This window comes from Neophocaena asiaeorientalis, unplaced genomic scaffold, assembly GCF_003031525.2.
Source record: "Neophocaena asiaeorientalis asiaeorientalis breed wild unplaced genomic scaffold, Neophocaena_asiaeorientalis_V1.1 scaffold581, whole genome shotgun sequence".
Taxonomy (NCBI): Eukaryota; Metazoa; Chordata; class Mammalia; order Artiodactyla; family Phocoenidae; genus Neophocaena; species Neophocaena asiaeorientalis.
Genome location: NW_020172732.1, coordinates 1,907,879 through 1,926,110, shown reverse-complemented (window position 1 = coordinate 1,926,110; position 18,232 = coordinate 1,907,879). Strand labels below are relative to the sequence as shown.

General features: G+C 37.6%; 1 protein-coding gene across 6 annotated transcripts in view; it reads right to left on the bottom strand.

Annotated features, from left to right (window-relative positions):
• Positions 1-18,232, bottom strand: part of PATJ (PATJ crumbs cell polarity complex component) — a 336,033-nt gene that overhangs the window by 124,871 nt on the left and 192,930 nt on the right. For all 6 annotated transcript variants that reach the window (XM_024740399.1, XM_024740403.1, XM_024740400.1 and 3 more), the window contains one exon: positions 13,295-13,491. In XM_024740399.1, coding sequence (XP_024596167.1) covers positions 13,295-13,491 — 197 coding nt within the window. The remainder of the gene's footprint in view (positions 1-13,294; positions 13,492-18,232) is intronic.

Below are 18,232 nucleotides of genomic sequence, written 5' to 3'. Positions count from 1 at the left end.
AGAAACAAGGATGGGCAATAAAATTTAGTCAAAATAATTTTAAATTATATTTAAACATTGTGCAAAATTTTGAGCCTTCAGCTCTCCTGCCCTCATTTTTCCAGCCACAGCCCCTATGTCTAGATCAGTCCTGCTTCTCTTGGCATTTAGAGTAAATGGATGGAGACAGAGACTCAAAATGAAGGGCAGGAAGTACTGTGGACCATGTAGGGATCTCTCCTTTGTCCTTTGCAGATTCAAGGACACATTCAATGCTACTTGAATTGGTTGTCGAAATTGCTAGTCCCATCACTGAGTACACCATTTTATTTCATGCAACTGGTACGGAATCTGAACTGAGGAGCAAATGGTTATATTTTCTACAGTGAGGTTACAGAGGTTCCTGGTATTTTGTCAGTGTTCTATAAGAGCAAAAATTCACATCTAGACTCCTGATTATATTTATACCATATATCAATTAGGTAACTTACAAAAAGCACACCTCGGCCTTCAACATCAGAGATTCTCATCTAGTAGGCTGGGGTGAAGGGTTGTTATTTAGGTGAAACTGTCCCATGATTCTGATACACAACCTCAGTTGAGAGCAACTTATATAGTTAAAGAGATTTATTTTGCAAACCTTTTGAGAAGGGATTTACAGCTTTTTTTTTTGATTTACAGCTTTTATGTTCCCCAGAATAGAGATAAGAAATACCTTAGGCTAAATTATATGCTGAAATTTGAGAAGCAAAAATTTAGATCCCAGAATCACAAAATATTAAGTTTGAAAGTTTCTCGATGATATTATTGACTCTCCTTCTAGTTAAGTGATGATCAGAGAGATTAAGGGACTTATACAAGAAAGAGAGTTACTTAAAAATATATCTAGTACTAGAAGCCATCTCTCATTAAAAAAAAAGTACATTTGCAACAAATAATAACTAATAATATCTGTTTCTCCATTCTGTAATCTTTACCATTGAATTTCAAGACAATTACCTAAAGTTAAAAAATATTAAAAGAAAAACCCTCTATATTAAGAAGAGATATCAGATCTAAAGGTGTTTTTTTTCTTTTTAAAATTTTTATTTACTTATTTTTGGCTGAGTTGGGTCTTCATTGCTGCGCACGGGATTCCTCTAGGTGTGGCAAGCAGGGGCTACTCTTTGTTGCAGTACGCGGGCTTCTCATTGTGGTGGCTTCTCTTGTTGCGGAGCATGGGCTCTAGGCGCACAGGCTTCAGTAGTTGTGGCACGTGGGCTCCATAGTTGTAGCTCACGGGCTCTAGAGTGCAGGCTCAGTAGTTGTGGCACGCAGGCTTAGTTGCTCTGCGGCATGTGGGATCTTTCCGGACCAGGGCTCGAACCCGTGTCCCCTGCATTGGCAGGCGATTTTTATTTAGGATAACAAAAATAATTTCGTAAGCTTATGCTAAAACAGTTTAGCTAGGTCTTAAAAATGCCAAAGTACACTGAATAAAATACATGGGCAAAAGAATGGAATGAGAGAAATGCACATCTGTACCGAGAACTTATTTAAATGGTTCAATGTAGTGGGATCATAGAATGATGACGTAGTGGCAGAAGCTGGAAAGGTAGTTAAGATAGCTTTTTTTTTTTTGTGGTATGCAGGCCTCTCCCGTTGCGGAGCACAGGCTCCGGACACGCAGGCTCAGCGGCCATGGCTCACGGGCCCAGCCGCTCCGTGGCATGTGGGATCCTCGCGGACCTGGGCACGAACCCATGCCCCCTGCATCAGCAGTTGGATTCTCAACCACTGCGCCACCAGGGAAGCCCTAAAGATATCTTTTGAAAGACTTTGAATATTATGGTAAAGAGTTTTGACTATCCCACAAGTGTGTCCTTTTGTGTTATATTTAAATATCATTTTAAAACATGCACAAATAAGTTAAATAGGTGCAGAAAAAGTAATTGACAAAAAAACAATGTCAAATTGTGATTTAAAAAGGAAAAAGAGGAGGAGGGGTTGGGGAAGGAGGAGGGAAAGGAATGAAGGCAGGCAGGAAGGAAAGAAGGAAAAATAAAAGATCATAAAGATTGAAAAGGAAGAAATAAAACTCCCTATACACAGATGGCACAATTGTTTACCTCTAGAAAATGCTAAGATAGCAATAAAAACTACTACAATAAATTAGTTAAGCATGATTATAGGATACAAGGTCAATATACAGATATATGAAAATCAATTGTATTTCTATATATGTACTAGCAATAAGAGAACTGGAGAATATAAAATACATAAGAATACACTTAACTGAAAATGGAAAGGTTCTACACCAAAAGTTATGCAACACTGCAGATAAGTAATTAAATGGAGAGATATCACATTCATAATTTGGAAGACTCAGTACTGTTAAGATGCCTAGTGCTCCTAAATTAAACTATAGATTCAATATAATCTCAATAAAAATTCTAGTTGGCTTTTTTTTTAAATAGAAATTTACAAGTTGGCTCTAAGATTCATATGGAAATTCAAATGACCTAGAGTAGCCAAAATCAATTTTGATGAATAAGAACAAAGTGAAGTATGGACAAAATTATTGAAGTAATTCAAAAAGATACATGCACCCCTATGTTCACAGCAGTGCTATTCACAATAGCCAAAACATGGAAACAACCTAAATGTCCATCAACAGATGAATGGATAAAGAAGATGTGGCACATATATATAATGGAATACTACTCAGCCATAAAAAAGTTACAAAGTAATGCCATTTGGAGCAACATGGATGCAACGAGAGATTATCATACTAAGTAAGTCAGAAACAGAAAGACAAACACCATATGATATCACTTATATGTGGAATCTAAAATATGACATGAATGAACCTATCTACAAAACAGAAACAGAGTCACAGACGTAGAGATCAGACTTGTAGCTGCCAACGGGGGTGGGGGAGGGAGAGGGATGGACTGAGAATTTGGGGTTGGTACATGCAAACTCTTACATTTAGAATAATAAATGGATAAACAACATTTGTCCTACTGTACAGCACAGGGAACTATATCCATTCTCTTGGGATAAACCATAATGGAAAGGAATATTTAAAAAAGAATGTACCTATGTGTAAAACTGAGTCACTCTGCTGTACAGCAGAGATTGGCATAATATTGTAAATCAACTATACTTCAATAAAAATAATTCAATAAATAATTTAAAAGAAAACAACAAAGTCAAGTATGACCTCAAATCTGTCAGAATGGCTATCATCAAAAAGAACACAAATAACAAACGTTGGCAAGGATGCGGAGAAAATGGAACCCTCAAATACTGTTGGTGGGAATGTAAACTGGTGCAGCCACCATGGAAAATCATATGTAGATTTCTCAAAAAACTTAAAATAGAATTACCATATGACCAAGCAATTCCACTCCTGGGTATATACCTGAAAGAAACAAAATACTAATCTGAAAAGATACATACACCCGAATGTTCATAGTAGCACTATTTACAATTGCCAAGATATGGAAGCAACCTAAGTGTCCATCAACAGATGAATGGAAAAGAAGATGTGGTATATATACACAATGGAATACTATTCAACCATAAAAAAAGAAATTTTGCCATTTGCAGCAACATGGATGGACATGGAGGGTATCATGCTAAGTGAAATAAGTCAGAGAGACAAATATGGTATGATATCACTTATATGTGGAATCTAAAGGATACAACAAACTAGTAAATATAACAAAAAAGAAGTGCACTCACAGATATAGAAAACAAACTAGTGGTTACCAGTGGGGAGAAGAAAAGGGGGAGGGGTGATATAGAAATAGGGGATTAAGAGGTACAAACTATTAGGTATAAAATAAGCTACCGGGCTCCCCTGGTGGCGCAGTGGTTGAGAATCCGCCTGCCGATGCAGGGGACACGGGTTCGAGCCCCGGTCCAGGACGATCCCACATGCCGCAGAGCAACTAAGCCTGTGCGCCACAACTAGTGAGCCTGCGCTCTAGAGCTTATGTGCCACAACTACTGAAGTCCACGTGCCTGGAGCCTGTTCTCTGCAACAAGAGAAGCCACCGCAATGAGAAGCCCGAGCACCACAAGGAAGAGTAGTCCCCACTCGCCTCAACCGGAGAAAGTCCGCGCGCAGCAACGAGGACCCAACACAGCCAAAAATTAAAAATAAAATAAGCTACCAATATATATTACACAGCACAGTGAATATAGCCAGTACTTTATATAATAACTATAGAGTATAACCTTTAAAACTGTGAATCATTATATTGTACACCTGTACTTATGTAATATTTTACAATCGACTATACATAATTTTACATCAACTATAAAAAATTTTTAAAAAGAACAAAGGACTTAGCACAACCTGAATTAGAGACTTGTTATAAAGATACATTTTAATCAAGGCAATGCAGTAATGGCATAAATGATAAACAGATTAATAGAAGAGAACTGAGAGCCTGAAAATAGATGTATAGTTACATGGTCATCTCATTCTTGACAAAGGTGCAAAGGAATTCAATGGGAAAGAAAAGTCTTTCACAAATGGTGCCGAAACAAGTGGATATTCAGCTGGGGAAAAAATAAGCCCCACCCCCTATCTCACACCACATACACAGAGTAACTCAAGATGAATCATAGAACTAAATATAAAAGCTAAAATTATAAAGCCTATATAGGACAATAGTGTTGCAACCTGAAGGATGGCAAAGATTCTTAGCTAAGACAACAACTATAAAAGAAAAAAATGAATAAAGATTTTATCAAAACTAAGAACTTCTATACATTAAAGATACCATTAAGAATATAAGTAGGCAAGCCACAGATTGAAAAAAGATCCATAAACCATATATCTGATAAAGAACTAGTATCCAGAATATATTCCAGAATATATAAAGAACTCCTACATGCAATTCAATTATAAAAAGACAAATAATTAAAAATGAGGAGAAGACTTGAACTGATACTCCACAGAAGTTTCTGGGGAGATGGAAATGATAGGTGTTTGGGTTATACAGGTGTACACAGTTGTCAAAATTGTACAGATAAAATCTGTGCATTTCATTTTATGTAAATTATAACACACATACATATACACACAGGACTATAAAAATAATATTTTCTGAGTAGGGGTGGGTATATGGAGGTACAGGTGATACACAAATGACAGTATTGGTAATTGTTGAGCAATGTGATGGCTAACAAGAGAATTTCATTATGTTATTCTGTTTATTTTATAGATTAAAAAAAAACAACAATTCCATAATAAAGCTTTTTTAAAAGGGCAGAAAACATATAAGGGTATACCTCCCCAGTTAACATTTTCCCATACCTTTTGATTTTTAATACTCAAACTTCATAGAATCTACATCTCTCTCAATACAATATTTTTCAATAAATGCTTATAAAGGAAAAATTTATATCTATACTCCCAATACAAAGCAAAAGATTTTAAACAAAACATTGTGAGGGAAAGGTCAGAGCTGTATTTCAAGTACAGGATCACAGGAAGATATTTTGAGACACAAACTCAGTGTCAACAAGGAGGATGTACAGCTTAGATGCTGGCAGAGTTAACAGAAGCCATGTTACTGCATACAAAGCAACTGTGTGTTAGCATCATATTATTTTGCGATTCTGAAGCAATATCAGACGCTTTACATCCTAACATAATTATGTGTTACCTATATACAATATCTTTACTGTGTCTTAGTTGCATTTTAGGAAACTGATGTGTGGTCTGGGGTTGACATGTAATGCATAATTTTTCCTGACTTAATGAGAAATTGGCATATGCTTACTGCTTTGGGTGGAACACCTGCTTTTCTGGTTGGATTACTGATTTTAGGCCTGTCTCTTAAAAACTGTAATTAAAACACACATACAGGACCCATGTCTGTGATGAGTTTAAGCAGGTGTTTGATACTGTTAGTAAGTCAAACTTGGAATAAGAATTTCATTAACACTTCTCTTTCAGGCTTTGTGTTTTAAGATTGCATGGTGACTGTAAGAAATTTCTATTGTGCAAATAAAGCAAAATATAGAAATAAATTATATGATGAGGATGACATAAGGAAACACTCTTCCATAACCGAAGAGCATGTCTTTCCAGCCTGCATTTCAGTATGACAATGAGTGGGGCTGGAAGGGAGTGGGCAAGCAATTGGAAAAAGGAGAGAGCAGAGGCCTGGACAACTATCCCAATATGTCATGTAAGGGTCCGAGGGAAAACTGCATTAAGGAGAGTCTTGAGAGGCACTGCTGAAATCCACTGACTCCTTCCAAATGGCATGTTTCGTCCCCTGCATACATTCCTATGCCTATTTTTTATAATCTTCCACTGTAATTGAGTTCCTTCGAATATCCTCATTTTTACTTTCTCTTTCATGCCACTTTCTCTCCATGATTTTAAGACAACGTGGCTCACTGTAGCGATCCCATACAAAGCTTTTGGGGAGCAATAACGAGGACTGCAATAATAAAAATTAAGTGATTGCCATTCCTCCAAAAGAACAGTAACAAAATAGATTTTTAGCCTAAATATTTCAGGAGCATAAAGATAATGATGTGTGACCGAATAAATCAAAACACTTCCCCCGACAAGCCAAAGACAGAAACAGAAACGGCCAAGAGTAGAGCCCAAAGACTTCACTCTGGGAAACACAGAAAAGAATCAGGCCAAACTATATGAGCAAGGTTTTCCATAATATTTCCTACGGCCTGAAATAAAATCTGAACTCTATAATGGCACTGAAGGGGAAAGCTCTCAACTTGGGCAAGAACAATCTCAAAACAAAAAAAACATTCTTCTTCTTCTTTGGTTCTTAAGAGATGCCTGTAACTTCACTGACTGCATTCTTCTTTTAGTGAATCCAAGTGGCATTAAATTTGAAGATAAAAAGACTAACAGGGTATTGCACTGTGAGAAACGATCTCAGATTTTTTTTTTTTTTAGTTTTTAATAGAAAATTTATTTGTTTATGTAATCTTTTTTTTTCTTTTGGCTGCGCTGCATGGCATGTGGGATCCTAGTTCCCTAGACCAGGGATCGAACCCGCGCCCCCTGCAGTAGAAGCGTGGAGTCTTAACCGCTGCACCACCAAGTCCTATCTCAGATATTTTAAACTGGCATTGGATTAACTGCATTAATCTAGATCTACCAAAACTACAAAATGATGAGAAATTCACTGGTTATTGTCTAGAATCATTATCAATCCAGAACTAAACTCAAGAGCATAGCCTTTAGAGCCAGAAAAGCCAGTGTCTACATGTTGATTCTGCCCCTCATGTTTCAGTTTCCTTATCTGTAAAATGGGTATTAAAATAGCACCTACATTTGTTATGAAAGAGAATGCATGTAAAGAATTTAGCACTGCCTAGCAAATAGTAAGTGTTCAATGTTAGCTCAATTCCCAATAGAGCTCCCCTACCCCTGATTTCTTTCAATAATCTCATCTTTTTGTAACTCAAATTGAATGTAATGCAATGGATTACTTAAGGAAGATGATTCAGCAAAACGCAGACAGCTATTGGTTATAATGCTATAATGACCAGGGAGACTGCACTTGGAAGAAAGGAAAAATGTATACACATCAGGGGTCCCAGGACAGTTTTCTGTGTGAGGCTGACCACTCAGCCAGCACCACATTCTTCTTTTGACTTTCAGAGCTGTGAATTAGGCTGGAGACTATTTTGAGAGCCAGAAAATGGGGTGACTTTAGCTTTGTATATAGGAAGGTCATATTCAGGACCTGCTCACGGTTTTTGTCAGGTTTGATCAACTCATTTTTTAGCAGCTTTATTGAGATATAATAGACATACAATAAATCACTTATTTAAAATGTAAAATTTGATATGTTTTGACACAATTAAAAATTTGGTCAATCAATTTATTTTTGCACTTTTAGCTATTATAAACCTATCTTTGTTAATAAAACATAGGAAAAATAATTTTATTGCAATTTTGAAATCCTTTACTGTTCTTTCTTCTCCTCAAACTAGTGTTTCCACAATGGAATATTTTATTCCATGAGGTCTCTTAGGGAATAATTACTTCATTAAGAAGCGTACTTTATAAAATTACATCCATGTATGGTAATCTAAAAGAGCCAATCTAGGATGATAGAAACGTTTGACTGTAAATTAGAATCTTATCTATGGATGCCTAAGAGCTGGTGATTTATTCACTACTGTAGTGTACTTCTAAATCGCATCTAAGTCTTCCTAATATAATTCACTGGCAACAAGCAGAGAGTGAAGGCTCAACCTTTGGGACTGGTGTGGTGGTAGGGACCCTCAGACAGGAGTTTTGTCATAAAGCAGCTACAGCTACCTGGGTCAGTCATTTAATTTTTACGGTTTCAGTTTTTTCCTCTTATAAAATAAGTATTACTAGACAAAAAGATCTGAGTTTACCTGTAGTTCTAGGTCTTTATCTCTGGCAAATATGGAAAGTATTCATACTTTTAATTTTTAATGGTTCTTAAATAAACCTATTATACACGTGCAAAATTAACAAGATTTAATTTAGACTATGCCGCAGGTAAATGTTATAAAGGGAACGAACTTCCTCCTCTGTCTTGAAGGGTGTGGGAGCCAGACATGCTAGCCCCATCCACTGTGCACTTCTTGTGCCACCACACTGTTCCTTCTGGCTGCCTCTGTCACCTGACAAGTCACACCAATTCCCCACAGGGCACGATCAGCTCTCTATCCCCACACTTTCACTGTAGGGAAGGTTATAAATAAATCCTATATTCATATGAAAACACCATGCCCAGGCCTGTGTATTTTCTGGGACTAATTGCTGAGGGAAAGCCAATAATCTACTGAAAGTCTCATTCCAGTCTACGTGGTAATTATATGCTAATGCCTTTTGAAATTAATTCAGAACCCCTACACCAGCATCACACTAAAGGGGAAAGAAGCTGAGATTTAATCACATTGTCTTCTGGGAGCTCAATGTAAGATTTCTTTTATACATGAGCCATAAATCGACAGAACTCGCGGACTGCTCTAGCACTGTAACGATGCAGTCCCACAGCAACAAAACTGCTGGCAGGTGTCATGCCAAAAATCAGTCACAGATGGGGCTCGAGTAGAGATGCAGAGTTTCTCACTTCAGAGAAGCTACAGTGTGTGTTTGACCATTCTCGTTTCTACTTTCTATAAATTAGCCTCATCTGAGGGTCTAAAAGAAGTTAGATCAACTATAAATAAAAGAAGCTGTGAGCAAAGTAATAACATAATGATAAAAACAAAGCAATTATGAGAAACAACATGAGCAAATGGTGGAGTTGGAAGAATAATGAAGACATGGATAACTTGACCTCATTTGACAAAAATAAATGGAGTGTGAATGGGTAAGCAAATACAGAAGGTTTGCTCTAGCCCAGAAATCTCGTAAGCATAATCTAAAAGCCCATTGTAAATGCCTCCTTCGTGATGCAGTGTCCTTCTGCAATCTAATACACTGCTTATCCAAAGAACGGCTATTGTAACACTGCTTCCAGCTTTCCTGGTACTCATTGTTAAATCAATGTCTTATTCTCAGTTCAGAAGCACACTGGATTTGATATTATGCTATATACAAATTCTTCACATATCATAGAGAAATGATTGAAAGTTTTTCTCAGCCCTAAAAAGAAACCAGGAAAATATTTCCCACATGAATTTTTTCCTTTCATCCCTGACCTAGAGCCAGAAGCATATGAGAAGATGACTTATAACTGCATAAGAATTCAGTATGTGCACCGTTTTACTCTCTCAGCTTTTCAAGATGCTGCCTGGAGCTGTGGAAGAAAAAGAAGGTGGCTTCCCTCTGGAACATACTTTCAGAGACAAATGTATTAATATAAACAAGCTAAAAGGAACCGAAATACACAAATCCACATGAAAATATTATTTTAGAAGTATTATCATCTGAAATTCATTATGGTATTACCAGGTGCCAGATACTGTGGCAAAACTTGACATATCTTCTCTCATTAATTCTCATAACACCCTCTGAGGTTGAGGCTATACCACCACTAGACTGCAAGCTCTATGAGAACAGCACCATGGATTTTGTTCACCAATGAAAAAATCGCACCGTGTTCACATACTTCCTCCTACACAACAGATGCACAGTAAAGTTCTTGCTGAATAAATGAAAAAGGTCCAATTGATAAAGGAGGTAACTGAGGGTTAGAGAAAATAACTAGCCAAAGGTCTGTGATGCTAGAATCTGTGTTCCAACATATTTTATTTTATTTTATTTTATTTAAATAAGAGAATCAGTGGAGAGTGCAGGGCGATTAACTTATTACCATATTTAATCTTGTTCTTTTCATCTCTGAACGAAGATGAAGTTACTGAATAGCAACAGAAGACCAAATCCAGAAAGTCAAAGGAAGGAATAGGAGGGCCCTGAAATAGCAAGATGTTAATATTCTTTTTCAGTCAGGAGAGCTCTTCTAGCCTCTAGCCTAGAAAACAAATACCTAAAGTTTCTGTCTTTAAGGAAGGAAATGTGATCTAATTAACAGTCAACCACGTGCCATGTACTTTAAGCCCCTTCTGAGATGCAACTAATAACTGAAAGAACTGGGATAAGATAAAGTAGGGGGCTTCCCTGGTGGCGCAGTGGTTGAGAGTCCGCCTGCCGATGCAGGGGACATGGGTTCGTGCCCCGGTCCGGGAAGATCCCACGTGCCGCGGAGCGGCTGGGCCCATGAGCCATGGCCGCTGAGCCTGCGCGTCCGGAGCCTGTGCTCCGCAGCGGGAGAAGCCACAACAGTGATAGGCCCATGCCGCGGAGCATCTGGGCCCATGAGCCATGGCCACTGAGCCTGCGCGTCCGGAGCCTGTGCTCCGCAGCGGGAGAAGCCACAACAGTGACAGGCCTGTGTACCGCAAAACAAACAAACAAACAAAAGATAAAGTAGGTCTTCCTAGTCCAGTGCTTACTGTGGACTTTTCTGTATGGCCTGTAAAACACTCTCAGTGCAGCCACAGTTCATCTGTTACCTCTATCTAATAAAATGTCAGACAGAGAAATAACATACCAGTTCTCCTGTTGGTCTGGATCACAACGGCCATTCCATCTTGAGTCTTAAGAACACAGAGAGAATAGAACTAGAATCTTCATGTTCCAAAGTATAGCTTTTGGAACATTTCCATGTACCACATGAGACAGGAAGTATGTGTTTAGGTACATATAATACAACAGAATGATCTAATATACATGATTTCCTAAAGCCTAGGGCATCATAAATCAGGATTCTCGTGGATCTAAACAGATTGGGTTTGGTTGAAGCACCATGGGGAACGCAGTATACTTCAGTGGCTAGAGCATGGTTCTTGGAGCCTGGCAAGCCTGGGTTCTTAGTAACTTATTTCTGTAAGCTAATTATGCAGTTTTCTTATCCACAAAATGGGGATAACAACAGTACATAGCATATAGGGCTCTTAAGAATACTGAATACAAATGTGCGAGCACATAGGTAAAATGCTAGGAGTAACTCAGTAAATTAGCTTTTACTTTCATCTTATTACCACCATTATCACTTCAGTTTCGTTTACGAAGAAATCTCTAAACATAAGCCAAAGGAAATGAACGTGAAGCAATGAATTATATTGGTTAATACACACTGTCACCTTTGATTTTTATTTACATAATGATTATGCTAATCAGTGCTACTACCCGATGTGGGTCCCTTTCATGATGCCATATTACAAAAGAACAAGCAAAGAAAAGTAATTCCAGAAGTGACTTCTTTGTGAAAACAGGTTTTAGATGGGGAGAGACTACTGGGGCTTAGAAGACAGAGGGCGATACTAGTGTCCCCACAGTTGTGTCTGATCAGCTTTAGCTGTAGATATTATTAGGCAAGTCACACTGTGGATGACTATGAATTCTATTCCGAGTCTGAAGACGAAACTGTAAAATGAAAAATTAGTAAAGGCCTCATTTTAAGTAAGCAGTCTGACACTCGGTACCTCTGTGATTCAGCTCCCCCAAATGTCCAAGTGTTGGAGCATTTTATCCAAGAGGCCTTAGAGCACACTGGTTAACAAAGAGCTAAGAAGTCAAACGGCCTGATACTGAATCCCAGCACCTCATTTACGTTGTGACTTCAGCAGTAAAGCTATGTCTAGTACCAAGTACAGATTGCTCGTTACGATGGTTGTTATAATTTTTTTTTTCATTTTTGTTATGCAACAATCTTTTTATGTCTCTTTTCTTCCTCGAGAATGTGAGCTACTTGAATGAAGGGACTGGATGTATTCATCTCTTTTTTTGTGTCCAGTCTTAAGAGATGCTCAAAAAACTGTTAGCTGAATGAGGAACAGGCAAACAAATATCAGACTAAGATAAATTCAGAGCAGAAACCCTGACTTTAAGCTTAGAAAATGAGGGAAACCTTATTTAAGGTTTCTGAAAAGGGAACCTTTTCAGACTATTGATGAAATCATCCAGAGCAGTAGCAGAGGAAGTCATCTTCTGAGCTTCTCTTATCTTTCTCCTATTCCTAAATAAGAAATCTTATTCCTTAACCTGTGGCCTTAACCACATCACCAACTTCACAGATATTAACCAGTCCTTGACAACCAGTTCATAGAGTTTTGTCGGCTATAACACCTTCACAAAAAACTAACTGACAACAATAACAAAAAGAAATGTCATACTTACGGTTAATTCAGAAGCTGAAGAGGATTTTGATAAACACTAGTAACATTAGATTAACACACAAATTAGTTTTGAACCTTTTGGAATTTATTTTTAAAAACAAGCCCTATTCTTTTAATGTGTTTCCATGAGATTTTACTTAAGGACCCCTAAATTATTTTGTGAGATTAGTTTTTTTGTTTTTGTTTGTTTTGGTGTTGTTTTGGTTTTTGGCCATGCCACACAGCGTGCAGTTCCCTGACGAGGGATCGAACCCGTGCTCCCTGCAGTGGAAGCAGGAAGTCTTAACCACTGGACCGCTAGGGAAGTCCCCGTGAGATTAGTTTTTACTCAAGCAGCAAACAGCAACTGTAAGCAACAATATGATTTTTGTTCTCGCTTGGGAAACTGATAATAAATAGTTGACGAAAATGTAATTTATAACATTCTTCCTCTTCACTTCACTTTCCTATACAATATCCTCTATACCCCTTCATCTCACCAGAACAGAAATTCAGGATATATGCCCCTAGATGGATGGATATATTAGATACAGAGTATATATAAATATATGGATGGATTTTGCCCTTATGTGATCATTATAATGAAAGTAACTGGACAGATTTTATTAGAAGAATCAAATGAGCCTAACAGGAAAAAACAAAAAGAATATATGCCCCTCACCTCCAACAGTTCATCTCCAATACGCATTCGCCCGTCTGTGGCAGCGGGTCCTTCGGGGTTAATTCCCACCACAAATATGCTCATGCGTGACCTGTCTTTGTTACCAGCAAGGCTGAGTCCAAGTCCATTCTTATCCTTTTCAAGTTCAATAATGTGCAATTCTCCAGGCAGGTCTGCATATCTTTGCCTGATTTTTTCTATTAAAAAAAAAAAGGTTAAAAAAATTTAAATAGAGCACTTGAATCTATATTAGCAAGATACTGGCATTTCCCCATCTTTGACGATGCCTCTACAAAGAACTGTCCCTTCTTAAGAGCGAAGTACTTGAGGTCATTCAAAGCCTTATATATAGGTTACAGTTAAAAATTATTTCATCTCCATCTAACAAGGCTGGCTCACCCATAAAACCTTCCCTGATTGTTCAGGTTCACACTGGCCTAGACTTTCTACATATTATTTTCTTACCTAAGAGAGTCAACACAATGTGGTGGAAACCCTAGTCTCCCTGCACTACCCCGCCACCCCCCAACTTCCAAAAAAAGAAAAAGGGAAACAAAGAATATATACCGATCACCAGCTGTGTTAACAAGCAAAGTGTTTGGTCTTGGAGATATCTTGCTGAACAAAACAGACATGGTTCTATTCTCATGGACTTGCAGTCCAGTAGGAAAGGAAATCAACAATTAATTCTAAATAATTATATTTCTTTAAAGTATACAAAGGGTACAAAACAATATTGGGTGTTATGTGAGTAAAAACAAGGGGAATTAAGGATGTTGATTTACTTGTCAGATCTGAATTCAATACACAAATCTACCACTTACTCAATGTCCAATAATTAATACATTATATTACCTCTATGGAATTCCACTTGTTCCTCTTTAAAATGGGTATGATAATACCCACTTCATGGAAGTTGGGTAAATTAAATAAAATACACGTTAAAGAACTTAACGGCTCATGACTTACAGGTATTTTATAATTCTTTTATTTGATCTTCTGTCTCACCCTGCAATCTCCACTTTATGCTCTAAATTACCTATTTTAGGATTTGGCTGGTTACACTTCACTTGTGTCGATTCTGTGCAACGAAACCACGCTGGCAGGTCAGTGCTGGGAATGATACTGCTTTAGACATGCCTTGTACCCCACACAGCACCAGCTCAGGCCAGGTGTGCTGCCAGGGCTCAGAGGTTTGCTGACTAATCCATCGTGTGATGTAATCATCTTATCAGCTGATTAACCAAGCAGTAGCTTGTGACTATCCTGAAACTCTCTACGCTCTAACACTTGACTTAAGATCATTGTCCTTAGAGGGAACCTTCCAAGTTGAAAACTTAACTCGAATAATTAGTGTTAAGGGGTAGGGGAAGGAAGACAGCCTAGTCCATTTCATCACTTTACCAGATATAACATTGCCTTATAAGAGTAGATAAATTTAAACCCATAAAAGCTATTTTATGCATAAATTTATATTGAAAGAATGATAAATGACTGCTTATTTATTCATTTATTTATTTTTTAATGACTGCTCATTTTATAAAGAGGTTAAATCTGCCGGCTTTACAAGGATTTTGAAGAGAATCTTAAAGAACTTTCACTGATAATGCTTATTATTAATAATAAAGAACACATTTAGCAAAATACAATAAAACAAAGAACTTGCAATGTAATAAAACTGTCCTCTAATTAGAAATAAAATTATTCATATCAACACTGAAGTAAATAAACTCAAAGTATATTTGTTGGTCAACTACCAAGAACAAGCCACTATGTGGGTACCTTAACAGAGCATACAAAACACATGGTACCCTCAAGATGCTTTCACAGCAAAATAGGGGAAGCAAACAAATACAACAAATATTAAACAACTACAGTTATGTAAATAGAAATTCCAACCACTACAAGTGCTGGTCACTGAATAAATACTAAATGATTAGTGAATTAGGTCAGTGAAAAAACATTAAATTAATTGCACTAAAAATAATTGCTTTTAGAGTTCTAAGAATTGATATGGCTAGAAGAGATTTTATGGAAGAAGCAGAATTTGAGAATTTTTTTCTCTTATTTTTTTAATTAAAGTATAGCTGACATACAATATTATATTAGTTCCAGGTGTACAACAGAGTGATTCAACATTTATATACATTACAAATTGATCATCATAATAAGTCTGGTAACCACCTATCACCACACAAAGTTATTATAATATTATTGACCATATTCCCTATGCTGTACATTGCGTCCCATGACTTACTTATAACTGGAAGTTTGTACCTCTTAATCCCCTTCACTTATTTTGCCCAACCACCACCCACCTCTGGCAACCACCAGTTTATTTTCTGTATCTATGAGTCTGCTTCTGTTTTATTTAGTTTGTTCATTTGTTTTATTTTTTAGATTTCACATTTATGGGAAATCATACAGTATTTATCTTTCTCTATCTGACTTGGTGTAATACCTTCCAGGTCCACCTGTGTTGTCACAAATGGCAAGATCTTCTTTTTTATGGCTGAGTAGTATTCCACTGTGTGTGTGTGTGTGTGTGTGTGTGTGTGTGTATATATATATATATATATATATATATATATATATATATATATACCACATCTTTTACCCATTCATCTATGGATGGACACTTAGGTTGTTTGGCTATTGTAAATAATGCTTCTATGAACACTGGGGTGTGTATATCTTTTCGAGTTACTGTTTTCATTGTTTACATAAACAAGAAGTGTTTTGAATAAGGTACAGAGTTTGATTATGTGAAGAAGAGTCCTGGTAGATGTATGACAAGGGGAAAAGCATCTATGCAGGTGGGTGAGGAAGAGAATGTGAAAGCCCATCTAGCTTTGAATGGAATTGAAATTGTTTGGGTTAGTGGGTGGGTGACAAGAAATAAGAGTACAAGGTTAAAAGATTAATTGACAGTTTGTTTACAGAAGTAATATTCCAGGGCTTCCCTGGTGGTGCAGTGGTAAAGAATCCGCCTGCCAACGCAGGGGACACGGGTTCGAGCCCTGGTCCGGGAAGATCCCACATGCCACGGAGTAACTAAGCCTGTGCGCCACAACAACTGAGACTGTGCTCTAGAGCCCGTGAGCCACAACTACTGAGCCCGTGTGCCACACTACTGAAGCCCGCGCACCTAGAACCCATGCTCCACAACAAGAAAAGCCACGGCAGTGAGAAGCCCGCACAATGAAGAGTAGCCTCCGCTTGCTGCAACTAGAGAAAGCCTGCGTGCAGCAACAAAGACCCAATGCAGCCAAAAATAAATAAAGTAAATAAATAATTTTTTTTTTTTAATTCCAGTTTAGGGACTCTGCAGAGATGCCTTGAGGTACTCTGGGGATGGGGCCTTGAGGGGACACTCGATTTAAGACCTGTTCTCCCAGATTCAACCAGAGCAGTTATACTTTCACCTGTATTGTTTACAGGATTTATAGGGTAAGATGGTTAAGAAATGATACCACAGTTAAGGAAACAAATAGAACAAAATTTTAACGCATCCTTCTCAGAAAATAATAAAGCAGAAAAAGATTTTAAAAAAAGAAACTGAAGACTAACAACATAGTAAGCTCAAGGTACTATATGTAAGAGACTGTGACATCTGACAGACAGAAAATACACATTTTGGGGGAGGCACACACAGAACAATTACAGAAACAGACTGTGTATTGGATCATAAAAGAAACTTCAATATGTCTTAAAAAAATCAATATCATACAGGCTGTGCCTTTGGACATAGTGCAATAAAACTATGAAAAACTATAATGACAAAAAATAACTTCAGGGCTTCCCTGGTGGCACAGTGGTTGAGAGTCCGCCTGCTGATGCAGGGGGCATGGTTCGTGCCCCGGTCCGGGAGGATCCCGCGTGCCGCGGAGCGGCTGGGCCCGTGAGCCATGGCTGCTGAGCCTGCGCGTCCGGAGCCTGTGCTCTGCGGCGGGAGAGGCCGCGACAGTGAGAGGCCCGCGTGCCGAAAAAAAATAAATAAATAAAATAAAATAACTTTAAAGCTCTCTTGTGTTTGACATAAATTAATAGTTAATAATAAATTAATGTTAGTATTAACATAAAGACATTTTCAAAATAGTGCTGAATGAAATGGGGAAAAAACAGAATGGGGTCAACATCATTATGTAATAATATTTATGCAAATTAACATGCTGCACAAAAACCACAACACATATTTTGCAAGCGCACATACAAAATCACAAATATTTAACACATTAGAATTATACTGGGTGTAAGCAGACAGGAATACAAGGGAGCAAAGAAAACCAAACAGGGACTCTCAGATGGCCAATGATGGTAACATGTAATGAAGGATTATATTTAGTGCAATCTTCTGCCCCTGGGGACTGAAAAAAAGAATGAGCTGAGAAAGGTTTTAGTGTTAAATTAATATAAAAAGACTTGCAGGTTCCAAAATGTGTCTGACTTGTTCAACCTTCAGAGAAAAAAAATAACCTTTATGGCCATTAACTATACATTCAACTGCTTAGACATGTAAATGATTAATGACACGAGGGATCCTCCTTTGGTAAAATGTGGCTCTATCACAAATGATGAACAACACAAATTGTGCTACAAAAGGTGAATCTCTATCAATGCATTCTTGTGGCTGAATAGAAACAGCAAGGGCTAAAGGGTCAGAATTTGGTTCAAGTCCTAGCTGAGGCACTTAACACCACTGGTTCCTTGGACCAAATACTGAACCTCTACTAACTTATTTGTAAAATAGGGTTGTTACCTTAAAATGGATGTTAACTAAAAATTCCTAGGACATAGGGTCCAAGTGTTAGGGGAACAACACAACCATGATTTCATTTTCATCAGTTAGTTATATTGAGGTTTTAAGTTAAAATTGGTGACAAAGCTACTTTTTTCTTCTTTAACCTTGTCTATCTTGAGGAAAACTGAGACTTGTGA